This window comes from Mugil cephalus, chromosome 21, assembly GCF_022458985.1.
Source record: "Mugil cephalus isolate CIBA_MC_2020 chromosome 21, CIBA_Mcephalus_1.1, whole genome shotgun sequence".
Taxonomy (NCBI): domain Eukaryota; kingdom Metazoa; phylum Chordata; class Actinopteri; order Mugiliformes; family Mugilidae; genus Mugil; species Mugil cephalus.
In genome coordinates this window covers 18,039,373-18,056,194 of record NC_061790.1, presented here as the reverse complement: position 1 = coordinate 18,056,194, position 16,822 = coordinate 18,039,373, and the positions used below count along the sequence as shown (strand labels likewise).

The following is a 16,822-nucleotide window of genomic DNA, read 5'->3' as shown; positions in this document are numbered from 1 at the left end:
GGCATGGGGGGGTAGATCAGATAAGACGAGGAAGTTTAGGGAAAGAAAAGGGGGAGATAAGGGAAAGGAGAGAGACACAGAATTAATGAAGAAAATAATCACATTGCAGTATAAGATTATAAACAGTGAAGGAACGTATGCAAAATATTTTATTGCACTCTTGCTCTCGATCTCACTGTGGTTTTGTGAGACTGGTTAAGCACGATTACCGTCAGGGCTGAAGAGTGGATCTTTGGTCAGGTTTTTGTATTTAAAAAGTATGATGGTAGGGGAAAAACTATATGCAGTGTGTCAAACAGAGGTAAAATAGTAGAGGCACGTCATCTACCAGACCAACCAAATACATTCACTTCACATTCCTATTAGGAAAATGTTATTACTTTAGTTTTAGTAACTCACAGTACGTGCATTTAAAACTGCATCTGGGAGACCACAGAATCACTAATCGTACATAATGTAGACCCATTACTAGAGAGAAAAACTTGTGTGCTTAAGGAGGAATGCATGTCTGAGTCACCGTTCACTGTCCAAATAGTTGGCTTTAACTGTGAGGTTACAGATAAAAAAAAAAGGTGGGGAAAAGTAGTGCTCTTTAGAGATGAGCAGGTGGATTTTGCTACTCCTCGTAAATTATTCTCACCTGCTTCCAATATGTGTGCAACGCTAGGCTGTTGCATCAGAAAGAGAGCAAACCTAAATCTGAAAACGGCAGCTTTCACGTTTTCGTTTACTTTATGCTGTGCTCTGCTCTACCTCCACCAGTTAAAAAGACATGCTGAATTACACACTGAACTTAACTTAGACAGACTTTAATGATCCACAAGTGAAATTAGTTGATCATAGTAACTTAATTGTCACAAAATATGAGCTGTTATACAGCTGGATAGAATATGGAATAAAATAAGTTCTGTCTCTGCTAACTACCTAAAAATGACTGAAACTATCCTTGAAAAAAATATTTGACTTGTATGTTAGTGTTTTAGTTTGGTCCAAGGGAATCCAATAACATAGAAGAGGTGGGTCTTGTGATCAATACTGCAGCCAGCCACCAGGGGAGCTCTATTTGCTCTGGCTTCACTTTTGAGGAGCTGTTCTGCCTCCATCTTTATACCATCTATGGCCTGGACGCCCAGTTTCCGGGCCTGCGGGACAAACTTGGCATGTTTTGTTCTGTTTATTGCACTAATAGCTAAACTAAGCACAATACTGATTTCATTTCAGCCATGTATGTCCCATATTACTTTGCCTATTGCACTTAAAGTTTTTGTATTCGTAGCGATAATGTTCGATGCCTGTCTTCAAATATTTGAGAGTACTTCAATGATTTTTCTTATTTAAGGAAGCCAGATAGATGTTCAGTCATTTTTCTGAACATAAATCATCTTAAAAGCTGCAATCCAGCAAAACAATGGAAATCATGAATGATTATCTTTCTACATAAATGTCATGCCATCTTCTAATGTAATCCCTAACAGTGAATGAATGATAAAGGTGAGGGAGACTGTCTGATTCCACAGCAGCGAGTCAGGCGGCCTGCAGACTAGTGGCTGGTAGTGAGGTATTTCACGATGCCGTGTGGCCCTTTAACACGTGTCTCGTAGCAGAGAGAGGCTTCACTGGCACGGCTGGCTTCACACCAGCCACAGCCAAAATAAAAAACATGCAGGGTACACAGTGTTCTCCTAAACACACCTACATCGGGCAGACTTCAAAACACACATACAGTACACACACACACGGACACACACCTGGGCAGTCATTCAGCAATTCAAGATTAGATGCTGTAAAACTTGGCTCAACTTCAGCTGCTCGGTGCAAGCATGTTTGGGTGAACCTCCTCTTTCCCTGACATTACAAATCCTGGCACACGCCGCAACAACCTGAGCCAAACTCCAAGGAGAAGTTCTGACCTGATCACTGATCTCAGACCAGCTGTCCACTGTACTTTTAACATCAATGAGGAGGATACATGTGAGAGGAGCAGAGGTTTCAGGCGAGGGAGAAAACGTGATGTATCCCTTTAAATGAGTGCCTCACAGCCCGGCCCGCTCCACAGTCTCACAGCTGACTGGAAAAACAAACAAACATGGCTGTGTGCAGTAGACAGGCTGTCAAATCAGGGGCCCACAGTCCCAGGCAGGATTTTTAGGCAGGATACTGATACCACCACGGAAGTGTAAAGGTGTGAGGGTTAGGCATTAAGGTAGAGGAGCGACTTGCAATTCCAAGTCAAACTAAAACGTGATTTTCAACTTCTTTCTGGGAGAATGGACTCCTAAATAACTATTGATTGTTGAACCTAACAACGGTAAAATCTGAAGTTAGGATTTGACAAAGGGTTAGAGCCTTGTGGTTGCTAGGCAGCTGGCCAATTCCAACAAAGCATCAATAATGTAAAGAAAAATAATGACATTCTAGCATTGGCATTAGCACTGTATTCCGGTTGTATTCCTCACTAACTAGTCAAGTAACAGTGACTGAGTCGTATATATCTAAATTCTAATTTACAGTAGCCACTATAATTTCAGAGATGAGCTTCTGTCTTTGTAAACTTTCATAAATGAAACAAAACATCGTGTCCTTCTCTTGGTCAAAGCACACAAAAGGTAGATTTTCAGACTACCACTGTAAGGTTTTTGTTATTTGCTTTGCTTTAGACTCTTGCAGTACTGGTTTTTCAGTGTGTATTTGTTTCTGTTGTCTCTCACTGGCTGTTCTGTATTTGCTCGGTATCTTGTCGAAAAGTATATTTTGAGAACAGGGCTTGCAAAATCTGAAGCTTCTGATTTGTTGACCAGTGAGAAACGAGGCCCGATCACAAGCATTCCATTTACTCCGAAACAGAATTTACTTGGCCCTGGCAAGCAGTGCGGTAGCACTGATTCATATTACTCACTGCCGATTTTACACAACTGTTTTAATCTTGTTTTACACATAAACACACTTCTCTATAGTGCTTATTCTAATGTAAATGCATCCTCTACTCAGGTGTCCACTAATCTGCCGTTTACTCCAAGTACATTTGCAGTAAACGTTAACTATGTATAAGAATGAGGCCTAGCAGTCTCATATAGGTTAGGAGAGTTCAAAGTTTTGTGAACATCTGTCCTCCAGCAGTTGGAAACACTCTCGCAAGAGAATATATCAACCAGTCAGAGTATGGAATAGGCAGCAGAAACAATGTGTGTTAAAGCCTGGTTTATACTCGTGCATTGGATCTATCCAGAGTCTACTCTACAGCGGGCTACGCCGGTGTGAGCATTTACACTTGTTCTGTAGTTATTCTGCTAAAGTCGTTTCGGTCGATGGTACGTAGGAGGCTGGACAATGAAGAAATTTCTGCGCTAGTGTGGCCACAGAGAGCCCTGAATGAGGAAATGCATGTTGGACCTATCACTGCTATTGCAGTCTGCGTCGGTATAACATGTGGGAGGGTACACATCAGGCTATGGCATAAATCAGGCTTAACATTTATGAACTCTGAGTCCAGTGGATTCTAGTCACCTTGACCTCCCTTTGCACACTATTTGATCTACTAGCACTATAGGTTAACTGTAGGTAAGACTTATATATACATATATATACATATATATATATATACACACACATATATATATATATATACACACACATATATAGAGCCACTCAGGAGAGGCATATCATCAAATAAATTTAGTGAACTATGCAAAGGGCATCACAGAGATAGCTGTAGGTGATTCCGGCTCTGAATTGTAGGGGTGTTGTGATACATCTTTTTCATTTCTCATACAATACCGATATTGCAGTCTTGAGTATTGGCCGATACCGAAATCGATATCAGCACAAATCATACATACTTTCATATTTACTTTGTAGCATGGAACGTTAGGAAAGGCTCGATCTAGTGATATTACTCAAACACAGAACTATAGTCAGCAACAGATGTTTCGGACAGCGTTAGCTGTTTAAGGGAGCCAGAGGTTTGTTTCTTCACCTCAGTGGTCATGCTGTTTTTTGTGATGCTGCTTCAAATGCACGAAGGGTTTGGTCGTATTAAACCTGCCCGGTTCTGTGCCACCATAGGAAATTTGCGCATGACAAGTTTTGCGCTCAGCTGCAATGTCTTTTTTGGACTTGAACGAAAAAATACTGCCACGCGGCCGACATCACTCCTACTCCTTGCTACTATGTTAGCACCTTAGCACACGCTGTTGTTATGAACAGCGTGGGCTCTGCACGATCCGGTCACTTCTGGATAGAAGTGTTGGAGTCGGAGTGCTACGACGCAAGAAGAGATCATCCGATACTTGTTTTTGTTTTTTGGTTTTTTTTAGCTGGTATTGGGCCAATCAGAATCAGACCGGGACACCCCTACTCAACTGTGCGGTGCTTGTGAAAACCGTGCTCTCATCACATGCAATCTGTGCTTCTAGACACGCTGTCAGTGTTGAATGATGGCCTTTTAATTCCAGGCACATTAATCACATGCAAGTTCAATGTGTGGGCCATATTCCGTTATATGGTTAGAACTTGCTGCGGGCCAACTGAAAATGGGCCACAGGCCATAGTTAGGACACCCATGGTCAATACATATGAAGAGCAGAAAAAAAAAAACTCTGCACAAGCCGAGCAATACACAAACAAACATCTGAGCCGAAGACCATAATTTGGAAGTATCTGTCCATGTAACCACAGGAAGAGATACGATCTGCTGTAGTAAACAAGGGGCTACGCTGACAGGCTGAATCATACTGTGCTGAGTTAATGCAGCACACAGGGCAGGGCTCATCTTCCACATGACTGGATGTGAAGCAGAGGGACTTCCACATAGATTACAGCACCTCAGCACCCACACAAACACACCCCGCCTGAGGAACGCAGGCCTGTCAAATCCATACGACTTAAATCCCTTCTGAGCACACACTACTATACACTTACTCATACGTTATTGGATTTAGCCCACGGAAACCTATCATCATGATGCCAGATAAGGACGCGTTATGGAAATGACAGTGTTTACGGTCTTCTGAGGTGGAAATGCAACACAAAAAAAAAATTTTTTCCCCCCATTTGAAAGGACGAGTTACTGTGTGATGAGCTGAACAAATCGACCAACAGTAACACACCGTTTATGACAATAGGACACATTTTTTCCAGCGTGCAACAGGCGCCACTCTATGTTTGGCAAAAACACAACCGAGATCCTTTAAATTAACTGTAGTGTAGTTGTACACATTCTGCACTATAAAACCTCCTGTGTTTAGGTTTGGACAAAGGACTGAGATGTGTTGATTTATTTGTGAAAGAGAAGTCATGCATATAGCTGAAGTCAGGCAGCTGAAATGAAGACCGGCCTGCTGAATGAGTGCAGTGAGTGATAGGTGTTGGCCTGTGAAATACCAGCAGCAGGCCTGAGGACAAAGCCTGCTTGGTTTACTCCTCAAAGGAAATGCCTTTCTGAAAACCAGTCCGCAGCGTACAGGTGGCCGGGCAGAGCACGCTGCCTGTTCACTAAATTATGAGTTTGCCCTGAGGTCAAAACTAACACGTCTAGAAAATTAAAGTTAAGAGAAGTTTGCTAACAACAACTTGAACTACAACTGTCCAGGGTCTCCTCCAGTGTGGTTCTTCAGGGCTTTCCCTCGGGTTTTTGCCAAATCTGAAGAATTACTTGCTTCATCCGGTTCTGGCAACAGCTACAGTCAGTTTACTTATTGATGTTGAAAGTTTTTGACGTAAAAACAGGAAGCGGCCTAGCTTGCAAGCGTCTTGCTACCCTTTTGCTAATTTAGGTAAGCAGGTCTGCAAGTGACTGAAGAACAAATGACATCAGCACATGTCAGTAAAATGACGCTTACTGATGTTTTCACAGAGCAATCCTGAATGTTTTCCCCTTTATTCCGAGCTGATCTGAATGCATTATTGATAAGGGATTCAAGCTCTGCCTTCCAGAAACAACACTGGACTCACACAAGTTCATCCGTGGTCGGGCTACAAAGGTCAAAAAGCTAAGAGCTGCATCCAAAACACATCAACTAAATGGGGCACTGTCAAGCAGATGAGACTAGAGCAAGAGACAGGAGATGACCGAGATGAGATATAACCAGAGAAGTCCTGACGTGGTAGCAGAAAGTACACAGTGTTAAGCTACATCAGGGGTTTCAAACTTGTTATAGTCTACCAGCCACATATAAAAAACTCCTAATATTTCCCTTTGTGGTAGTGCAAAGACATTTAATTTCATTACATTCAATAAATTTAATGAACTACAACAACTGGACATTTCTTACGAAAAACAAATGTAATTTATGTTAAGTTCTTAGTGTCATATCCACAACTCTTACTAAAACTGTGTGAATCCAAGGAATGGCAGTTACTTTTATTGGGAAAATTGCAGCTAACCCGTTTACAATGTCATTTTTGCACTTAGCAAATTCATCCTGCTGGCCAGATTAGACCAGCTGGCCGGCTGCTTTTGGCCTGCTGGCCATATGTTTGACACCTGTGATCTACATCTTAAGAATGCTTTCATTTGAATAATATTATTGTAGATACGCCCAACATTATCATGTGAAAATCATTTGCACAATATGTCATGCACATGACAATACACACTCCTCTGCCGCAACAGCCCAACCCCTTATCTTATTCTACGTAGATGAAGGAAATGCTTGTTAACACAGGACGTGTTAACATGCAGCTTCAAAGTTCAACTAGAGGTAGTCAGCCCTGGCTTTTGAGTTCTCATCGAGATCTCATCTCGTCTCATCTCTTGAGATCTCATCTTAAAGAAAAAAAATATGAGTCCCACTATTCCATTTCTTCCTGCAAACTCAAGCAATTCTAGCTAAAGCTACAGGAAATAGCATCAGCTCCACATCCTCCAAACTGATCAGCCGGAGGGATTAGCCCCTCCTTGGCACCGTTTCAACATAAAATGAACATTACATTAGAGTTGTGAAGGACGATTTAGTGCCGTTATGTCTGAATGCATTTGTTTTCACAAGTGTGCCACCTGAACTGGCAAGTGCCTGTATATACTAGATTATGCAGAGGCTGAACAGTAGCAAAATGGACTAATCTGTATTTGTGAAGTGGTTTATTAAGTAATACACTGCAAAAAGGCACCAGTTCAATAAGTTATCCTGGCGTGTTTAAATCAACTTAACGTAATGAGTTAAGAAATTTCAACTTAATTTTATGAGTTCTTGGTATTCAAACTTAGGGCTTAAGCCAGTTCAATAAAATGGAAATTTCAATGAGTCAACCTAACTTGACAATATGAGTTTTACAATGGCAACTGGATCTCATGAACTGACCTTGACCGTTGGTGTGATACAATATTATCGCACCATAAAATTAGTCATTGAAATTTCACCTTGGTGGGATGAGGGACTAATCATTATCATAAAAGATCTTTTAATATATGTCAACCGCTGCCGTAAAAACAATAGTTAAAGTAACTTGAAAAGGCAATCAGAGTGAATATATATATATAGCTAGTTAAACTGAAAAATGTAAGTTGAAAGGGTGTATAATTGTATATTCTATTGACAAGACTTAGCAAGTTCTCTCAGATGGGTGATGTAATATAGTTAGTAGGTTGAACTCAAATTATCAAGATCAAATGCTACAAAATTGAGTTAAACAACTAGTATAACTGAAGTGAGTGGGTGAGTTGAAACAATCATAATAACATAATATAATATAATATACATAATCAATCTTCCTGAGTTGAAATAAATCTTTTCTCAAAGGTGAGTTTACTCATGTATTTAAGGCAGCTTTTGAACTCAATTTTATAAGTTAAACAGACCTGAAATGTATTACAGTGTAGTTTAAAAGTGGAATTTTGAGCCCTGAGAAAAGGAAGTGAACCTTGTGGGATAAGTGAGGAAAACGTCAGTGAAACAGCAGGTCCAGCTCCTGTTAACTTAATTTTTTACCGCTTTCACATCGAAAATCCATTTTCAGACCTGGGTCGATTCGTCTTTGGTGCACTTTCACATCGCCAGAAGACCCGTGTCAGACCTCCCACTGTGAGAACTGCGAACTGCTGTGAGATCGCCCTCCCTCGTACGTCATCGCGTACGTTGCAGATAAACAATGGGCGGCATGGTGTACTTTTTTTTAACGCTTTCAGTTTGTTGTGGACCTAAAGAATGGACTCCAAGAAAGCGTTGAATAAGGTCAGCTGGACTTGTAGAATTTCTTGAAGACGTTTCGCCACTCATCCGAGTAGCTTCTTCAGTTCTGCTAAACTAGTGGGAGCTCTAATTGATCTTGAACTAGCGCTCTATTCATAGGGTAAGTAGCCTAGGCACACAGTTCCCCCCATTCAAGGACAGGTACGTACCAGCCATTATGGAAATTAGTGACCCCAGTTTCTGGTCAAGCAAGTTTCTGGTGGGTGGTACCCACAGAGTTCATTCCTATTTAAACCTCAATTTCCCACTAGTTTATCAGAACTGAAGAAGCTACTCGGATGAGTGGCGAAATGCCTTCAAGAAATTCTACAAGTCAGCTGACCTTATTCAACGCTTTTTTGGATTACCATGACCTGCATGACTGAGAACCTTCACAGACACCTAAAGAATGGACCGCTCTCTCAAAAGGCTGCTGAAATTAGAATAAATCAATGTGCCCTGCACAGTGCCCAATATCTGTTGTAGAATCCCATCTTTTCCTTGGATGCAGAGCGCTGCCAAGATCATTAAAAGAGTGTGGGACATCACTATACAAACTGTATATAAACATAGTCGCACATGTATTCCCTGATCGGTGCAGTTTCCTGAACATGACGTAGGGCTAATTCACCTATGTGCTTCCATTAACAGTCATGTAACAACACTTTTGATTTGTTTGATTGAAAAAAATGAACAGAAATCTGTGCCCTTCAGGGATCAATCTTTATGGGAGTAGACCAAAACTTGTTTTTGACCTGAAGCTTCTACACTACAGTCTTTCTGCCGAGTGATAGAATGTAATATCAACATCAGAGTAAAAAACCTGGGTCGACACGGCATTCCTGTTCACATTGAAGCTGCTTCGTGCCGAGCCGGGTGAAAGGGGCTTTAGACAGAGTTAATAAATTACACAGATGTGAGAAACAAGCACCTATCCCTCCAGAGGTGACTTGTTATCTGTTACCGATTTAGGCCGAGACAGGAAATGACCAAGTACAAAGAAGCTACTTAACACTGTTGAGTTGAATGGCACAGATATAGAACTATGTCGTTCTTGTGCAATTGACAGTCATGGTTTCTGCCGAAAATGAACCACATCTCTAAGCGGACACAAACCACACTGCCACGTTACTTCCTCATCTACTGTACAGCGTGGCCCTTCAAGCTAAGCAAAACAAAAAGCAATCAACTGTCTCTGATGTGGTTACAAAGCAAATAGTGACATTACGGTAGAGACAAGGAAGTACAAGGAAGAAACGTGCGCTAGGAAATTTGCTTTCCCTCTCGTTAGCATTTCTGCAACACCTAGGCCTTGGGGAGAGTGGCAGGGGAGGATTCCTGACATATCTGAAAAGGCTAAGACACAGCTGGTAACGGGAGAGAGCTTAAGTGGGGTTAACAAAAAAGGGTTAGCAACTTGACAGCCCTGTGATAATAAAATGTAGTCTGTATGCCCCCCTTAAATTTTTTTCAACAATGTTTTATGTAATATCCACTGTTTGAAACGTCCAGGTATGACGTGAATGGCTCTTGTTTGCTAGTTGTGTGGACAGAAAGGTTTTTGCTGGAGCGTTTTAGACTGCTCGCATGCCCAAACCAGAGTGTAGAAGTAGCTCATCGAGCCAATAATTACTCATCAAGAAAAGCAAGATCAGCTCTGGACCAGTGGATCCAATCAGGATAATGTTGGTGTTATAGACCAGAATCAAAAGTCTATTAATCATTAGGCGTGAAGGGAACTCATTCTGTTCGTGGCATGTGAATTCCGTTGACCTTGGAAGCTACTGGTGCTGCCAGTTACAGTCCTGGTCTCTGTTGACACTCAACTCCCAGCCTGAGTTACCGTTTAGACTCTAGTTTGTCATTACTGTGTGCTCCAGACAGTTAGCTAAAGCAGACAGACGCCAAAAAACAACTTCTTACACTTACAGTTTGAACTGATCGGGGGGTTATTTGGGCTAAACCGATTTCAGCTGGTTATGGCACTCTGTTGCCTAGGCAATTCATGAGTAACGATGATAAAAAATGATGCCCATTGCCCTGAATTTTCATCTTGATGCAGCCAGGCCTTAGATCGCATCTTCTTCACCATGATTCCTTGCTAAAGTGCCTAACGGTCACCAAATGTGACAGCACGTTGTGAGAGTAAGCATCGTTTAGACAGATAGATGGATAGATAAGATAAGATAGGAGGAAGTTTAGAGGAATCAAAACATCGAGTCGGAACCGGTTCTCCATTCACACCCCTACTCAACACAACGTGTCTTCTGCGTTAAAGGTTACTGGCAATTTCAAGAAAATCCGTACAGTCAGGGTGGATATAAGAACAATGCCATCATTGTCATTCCAACAGAAGAATAAGAGGTGGAAATGATTGGCGTCAAACTATTCAAGTGAGAACTATTGGAGGAACTAGTATTAGACAGCTTTGTAGGCTACTACAACATCATGCACTTTCTTTCAAGCCTTATAACCATGCAATGGAGAGATGAAATAATCTACCTAATTCTATACCCTCCTGTTTTCAGGGATTCCCATAACCTAGACTTAATTACACGGAAGAAAACCAACAATCTATCAATCAGCTTCATTGACTTGAATGAGAAAGATCTCAATAATCAAAGTAATCATTATTTAGACGGTGATTTAGGCCCCTCCAACATAACAACAGTGCATGAACCCCTGAACTGTCATGAATTAAACGGTTTGTCCTATTCATTGTCCTGCTACAGAGCAGAAGTCTGTGTGGGTAACGTCTCTCTGCAGCATACCTCCGTCATGTTCGGTCTTGCTTTGCACTGTGCTCTTCTTATCAGACACAATTTATCTTTCTGTCTCCTCCCCTTCGCTGTCACTATTCGAGTGGACCATTTCCGCCTCGCCACACATATTTGATAGTACTTTTTGGAGTCAAGTTTAATGATTTCCACAATGAAATTTCGCTGTGCTTTGCTTTTACCAATTGTCACGCTAGAAAGCAAAGCACAGCAAAATTTCATCAGGGTTCCTGTCTGTGCAGGCTCAGCAGGAGGAAAGGAACTCCCAGGTTATTGTTTTCCACTTTGCAGTGTGGATGTTATATAAGCCAATGATAGACAGGTCACAGGAAGATGTTAAATGGGGGAGAGAGACAGCGAGAGAGGAGAAGAGAGGAAGGAAGGAAGGAAGGAAGGAAGGGGGGGACACAAGGCCACGCAAGCGAGCTGACTGCCAGGCAGACTGTCTAAATCAGTGTGCTTATTTCAGCCTCTCACACAATCTGTAAGGAGGAAACTCATAAGTGCATTCCTTCCCTCTGATCTGAGAGGTACCTGATACGAAGGGTAAAGCACCACCAAGAAACTCTTTTCTAAAGGAAACTCTCCTGTACACCTTTATTTGTCCACACAAGGGTCAAGATAACAGCTCAACACATATATGTGCACTAATTGTTTTTTTAAACCAACGCCCTGCCACACAATACACACCTGGAAGCTAAGCTTAGGCAACTTGACAAACAAACACGCTTTCAACAATGTCATTAAAAGAGCTATTAAACCTGTCCTACTACAAAAACGAAACAACCAAAAGTTCTATGGGCAAACAAAAGAACCAAGAACCATAGCAGCGAGTGTAAATTGGCCAAGCCCGTCAAATGCCAAAGGCCCAAACGTCATGGAAGTCTCAGATGAGATCAGTGACGCTGCACATCGTGGTGGACGGTCCTGACAGACTGCTTCATGCTAACGTGTACACAAAGTAGTGGCTAAAGTTAGAAGAGCTCTCCTTGAGTCCTTTCACGGTCTCTCTTGTACTGATCATTATCTAAATTGCCCTCTTTCACAGGATGGGGCAGGTGTACCTAGAGAGCAATAATAGGAATTTGTTCTTCTTTTAAGGTACCCTCCTACAATTCATAAAGCTTTGTACCAAAAATAAACAGGTCAGAAATATATGCGATTGTAAAACATATACTGGTGACATCCTGATAGCAGAGTGGAAAACTGTTCAACTTTGCTTTTATTATGTGTCAACATAATAATCTGTTTTTGGGCGATTCCAATTTCTCAAATGTGAGTTATCCTTGCTTTCTTACTTCACGTGTAATAACAATTACACAATGATCGGATCGGACTGAGCCAAGCCCAATCTTTTCTATTTGTTTTACAGGTGACGTAGACCAAAACCACACACTAAACTTGTCTTATGTCAGGAAGTTGTTTACAGAACTGAGAGAAGACTTCTGTTGTAAAGTTTTTTGATTCTGGTCTAAACAGAGTTTAGTTTTGTGCTGTGACAACGTGAACGTGTAGGCGTTCAGGATTTTGGGTGGGCAACACACTTTTTGGAGTCATCACTACAGGCTCTGTAACTTTTAAACCTGGGGGGGGGGGGTAACAGTGTAACTGTGATAGTTGAACACTCAATGTATCAGTGCTCTCTGGTGGAGAACAACTTCAAAGTGATTTCTCTATTTATAAACGGTCTGAAACCTACCCTTCACTGTGCCACCACTTCCAGTTTATATCAGCCAATATGCCCTGTCACTTCATAAAGCAAATATCAGCAGATATACTAATCCGGATGTGGATTTATTAGCCTGGATCTTACAGATAATTGTAACTGTTAAAAGTATGTGTTGCACAAGTGTGTTTGTGGTGCAGGAAGAAGTTAGAGCGCAGCTGGTGTAAAGAGGCTCAAGTCTCCCTCGCTCTGCAGGCCCTGGGAACTGGGTTTATGTGTCTGACTTCAATTCAAATACAGGATTTTAGGTCATCAACGTGCACTGATTTTTACACAGCTGAAAGAAACAGGCTAGGGCAACTGTATTGATATATTGCGAGCTGCAACAGGCATAGAGGGAAATAACCGTGACTTCTATTTAGACACTAACTCTTGCTATAACCACACGCAACCAACAGCCGAGATAAACTGACCTTCAGCATTTATATTAACCCCTACGTGGGAACACTAACCACGGTTGGTAAATATTAGCGGAGGCCAGACGAGTTTAATCAATCACGCCTTTTAGAACCTTCCTACAGTGAAGCTGGTTACTGACATAGAAGCAACTGCAGTATCTTGTTGCCCCAGTTGTTCTTCTTCTTGACACCTCAACTATGATCCTCCATTCATTTCCCGTCTCTAAAAACAGGACAAGGTTAACGACTTGGGGGAAACACCGAGCAGCACACATTGCATAATACTACAAAACAAAAACCTGTTTGTGGAATTTAGGCAATCAAACACTGGCTGGCAGCACGTGGCCCAAACCAGGACAACGGTCACACTGCAGGTAAAGCCTGTTTTGTCTCTCAAAGTCTGATTTTTTTCAGGATAGACTGTCCACACATCACCTGCATGTGGAGCTGTAGTAATGACCTGGATGTAACTATGCTCGCGAAGCAGCTTTAAACGGTTTCGATCCTGATTCTGAGCACTCAGACAGTAGACACGTGTCTGTTACAGTTTCCCGCAAAATAAAAGCGATATTTATGAAATTTCGATTAAGTACAACTGCGTTTTGTACGTGTTCCCATCAAAAGGTGTAATGTAGGTGTTTGTTTTACCAGCTTCGTATTGTGAAATTTGGGTTTTGTGCATTTCTAGGTGTAATGGAAACGCAGCATGTGACGCATTTGAAGAAGTCTGATGAGAACTGCATTGTAAGAAAAACAAATAAACAAATGAAATGTGGTCCGGATCCACTATGAAAAGCTTCGCATTTCTTGTGTTTGTGCTGCTGATCCGACCTGCTAAAGTCGATCTGGAAGCGCCAAAGAACATTCTGACGGTCTGAACATAGCCTAGGCTCAGGGAGAGCAAACACTGAACGTGAGGGGCAAAAACACATAGCCTGGACGTGTTCAAACATGGCTGAGATATCCTCAGCACTGAGCTACTTAACCAAAGGCGTACCAAAGCCAAGTACAATGAATTATCAAAACACGCCAGCTTAATCAACTATAAATAGACAGTTAAGAAGGCTGTTTTGGCTGATCATCAAATTTTCGACATCTCTCCAGCTGTTGACTATCTTGGCTTTGTAGTTTAATTTCCAGGCTCAATTTTTGCATAACTAACATTACTGCACGACTGCATTTCGTACGAGGCGTCAGCGGCAGTTCAGCTCACGCAGACGCCGCTTTTCTTTGAACATTCCTACGGCGCAGCTTAACGAAGCCGCACTCAAAACCTGCTCTACAGCATAGCAAAGATCTCGAACGAGTGCTTCTGCACACAGCCACAAAAACCACGGTCTGCACATCTGCCGGCGCGCGGTGGGCGGGTATCGTGACACAGTAAAGAAGGTCTGCAAGGATGCACGCCGAGATCAGAGCGTTTCCTCTGCGTGAGGCAGCATGAAGACGGCCGCATCACTCCCCCCCGCGACAGAAATCAAACTACAGTACAAGGCTGTGACGTTTTGCATAATCCACAACATCCTCTGTCTCGAGAAAAGTGATTGAGCTTTAGAAGCAGTCGATGTGACGAGGATGAGCAGTGGGTGCAGATCAGAAGGTGGTGGTCTGCCATAAGTAGGTCGAGATACAATGATGATGATGATGATGGTTCTTTTGCTGTCGCTGCTCACAGACAGGACAAACTGTCCCCCAACATTCGCATCACTGTTGATCTCAACATTTTAAATCAAAGCTGAAGACTCACCATTTTTTAGACTGCCATTCAGTTCTGACTAAGGCAGTCTTGCGTTCAGGTGTACTCATTTTGTCTGTTTATGTACTTCTGGAAGGCTTTTAACACCCACACTTTCCAATTCTGCTTTTACGTATTGTTTTATGGCTTTGATGTAAAGCACTGCTATTATTGTAAAGGACTACATAAATACAATTTGATTGATTGACTAATTGGAGGTGGAAACAAGTACAGCATGACATGCATTTGGGTATGAGAACGTACAGTTATCATGGAAATAATGCAAGTCGGAAAACGCGGTGCACACAATAAAACGCGTCCATTCCTTGTGTCAACCTCGAAGCAAATGTGAAAGAAGGAACTTAACCTTTAGTGTAAAGGAACCCAGAAGCGTCCCATCTACTAGTTATTTCTTTACCGAGAAATGACGATTCCAACTTTGGAATCCCGGGCGCAGCACAGGTAGAAAAAAAAAGGGGGGGGGGGTAAACTGGGAAGTTGGAGCGACTACAGCAGTTTCGGGACAGTAAGTGGTTTTGCAGAGGCCGTGTCGGCGTCAGCTTTGAGAGTTAACGTCAGCCGAATATGATGCAGCCAAATCCAGGGATGGAGTTGGAGTTATCCAGTTAACCAGATAAAGCTAGCAGGCTAGGCTAAGCAGCTAGCTCGCAGGCTCGCTAACGCTGGCTCCCTGCTGGCAGACACACAGACAGGCAGGCGTTCACGGCACGGGTTAAGACGCGGACACTTTGGATTAAAGCTCGGCCTCGGTTACTTATTACCAGACTGGGTCAGAGCGCAAAGAACGGCCAGCTAACGGACCAACACAACACGAAGCGCCACATCATGGAAAACTCACCCATTCCTGTTCTTCGCTACGCCTCGCTATCAAATGTCGGGATCGTCTTATCCAGCCGCCTCGCTGCTGCGAGCCAGCTACCAGTCAGTAGGTGGGCGAGTACAATCAACCACAAAGTGGTTTCTATCGATTCGCTGCCGAAAAACAACCTCAGGTGAGCCTTATATCCATTCGTCCTTGCCCCAGCGGCAGCACCAGTGGCAGCAGCCTACCCAGTTCTCTCTCTCTCTCTCCCTCCCTCTCTCGGTGGTGTTTCAAGATTATTGTGCAGGAAGTTGCCCAGGAGTCTCCACCTTTCTTGGACTCGCCTCCACGGCTCGCCGCTGGCTCACTGCCTGATGCGTCCTCCTCCTTGTGCCGCCACCAAAACACAAAATAGTAGGAAACTCCGCGATGTTTCAGGGGACAGTCCCGCGAGAGGAGTCCCCCCCTCCCCAAAGTACAGTAACTACAGTACGCGTGCGCGCATGCGTGTTTGCGCGCGTGTTTGCGCGCGTGGTCGCTTTCTACCGAGCCAAACCGTTAGGCTTCTGGGAATGTACGGGAGCGGAAGTAATGAAAATATTTCTTAATATGTGTAGAGAGAGTGTATCAGCGAAAGCTAGTAAAAATAAACAAAAAAAATATTTATTAATCTGGCATATCATTATGACCACCTTCCTCAGAATGTGGTACAACAAAATAGAATAAAAAAAAACACTTGAATAAGCATAAAGTAGAACCTATGAAAAATAATAGAAAACCTGTACAACATAAATAGACTTCCTGTGTCCCTTGTGCCAAACCAGTTGTGACTCATCGGAGAATGGAATGGGCCTCCTGAGGGTGTCCTGTAGTGTCTGGGAACAGAATGTTGTTAGTGGGGGCCTTTGGGTCCTCTGGGTTGAGGGGAGGGGCCTCTGTGGATCATCCCACAGATACTTGTTCAGTTTAGGATCTAGTGAATTTGCAGGCCAGGTCAATACCTTGTGCTGTTCTTCATGTTTTTTGAGTTGTTCCTAAAGCGTTTTTGTGTGTGCACCTACACCAGGCTGCATCCTGCTGAGGATGGCTGCTGCCGTCAAGGAGTGTCATTACTGTGGGGTGGGGGTGCCTGGTCCGGTCTAGGTGGGTGGTACGAGTCCAACATCCACATGAATGCCACGCCCAAACGTTTCCCAGC

The 16,822-nt window shown here is 42.8% G+C and overlaps 1 protein-coding gene across 3 annotated transcripts in view; it reads right to left on the bottom strand.

The window, feature by feature from the left end:
* Nucleotides 1-16,451, bottom strand: part of LOC124998750 (CD2-associated protein) — a 68,331-nt gene extending 51,880 nt beyond the window's left edge. The window contains exon 1 of one of the 3 annotated variants that reach the window (XM_047573259.1): nucleotides 15,661-16,451. In XM_047573259.1, coding sequence (XP_047429215.1) covers nucleotides 15,661-15,664 — 4 coding nt within the window. In that variant the 5' untranslated portion in view covers nucleotides 15,665-16,451. The remainder of the gene's footprint in view (nucleotides 1-15,660) is intronic. The other 2 variants (XM_047573262.1, XM_047573260.1) reach the window with 2 other exon arrangements.
* Between the last annotated feature and the right edge of the window lie 371 nt (nucleotides 16,452-16,822).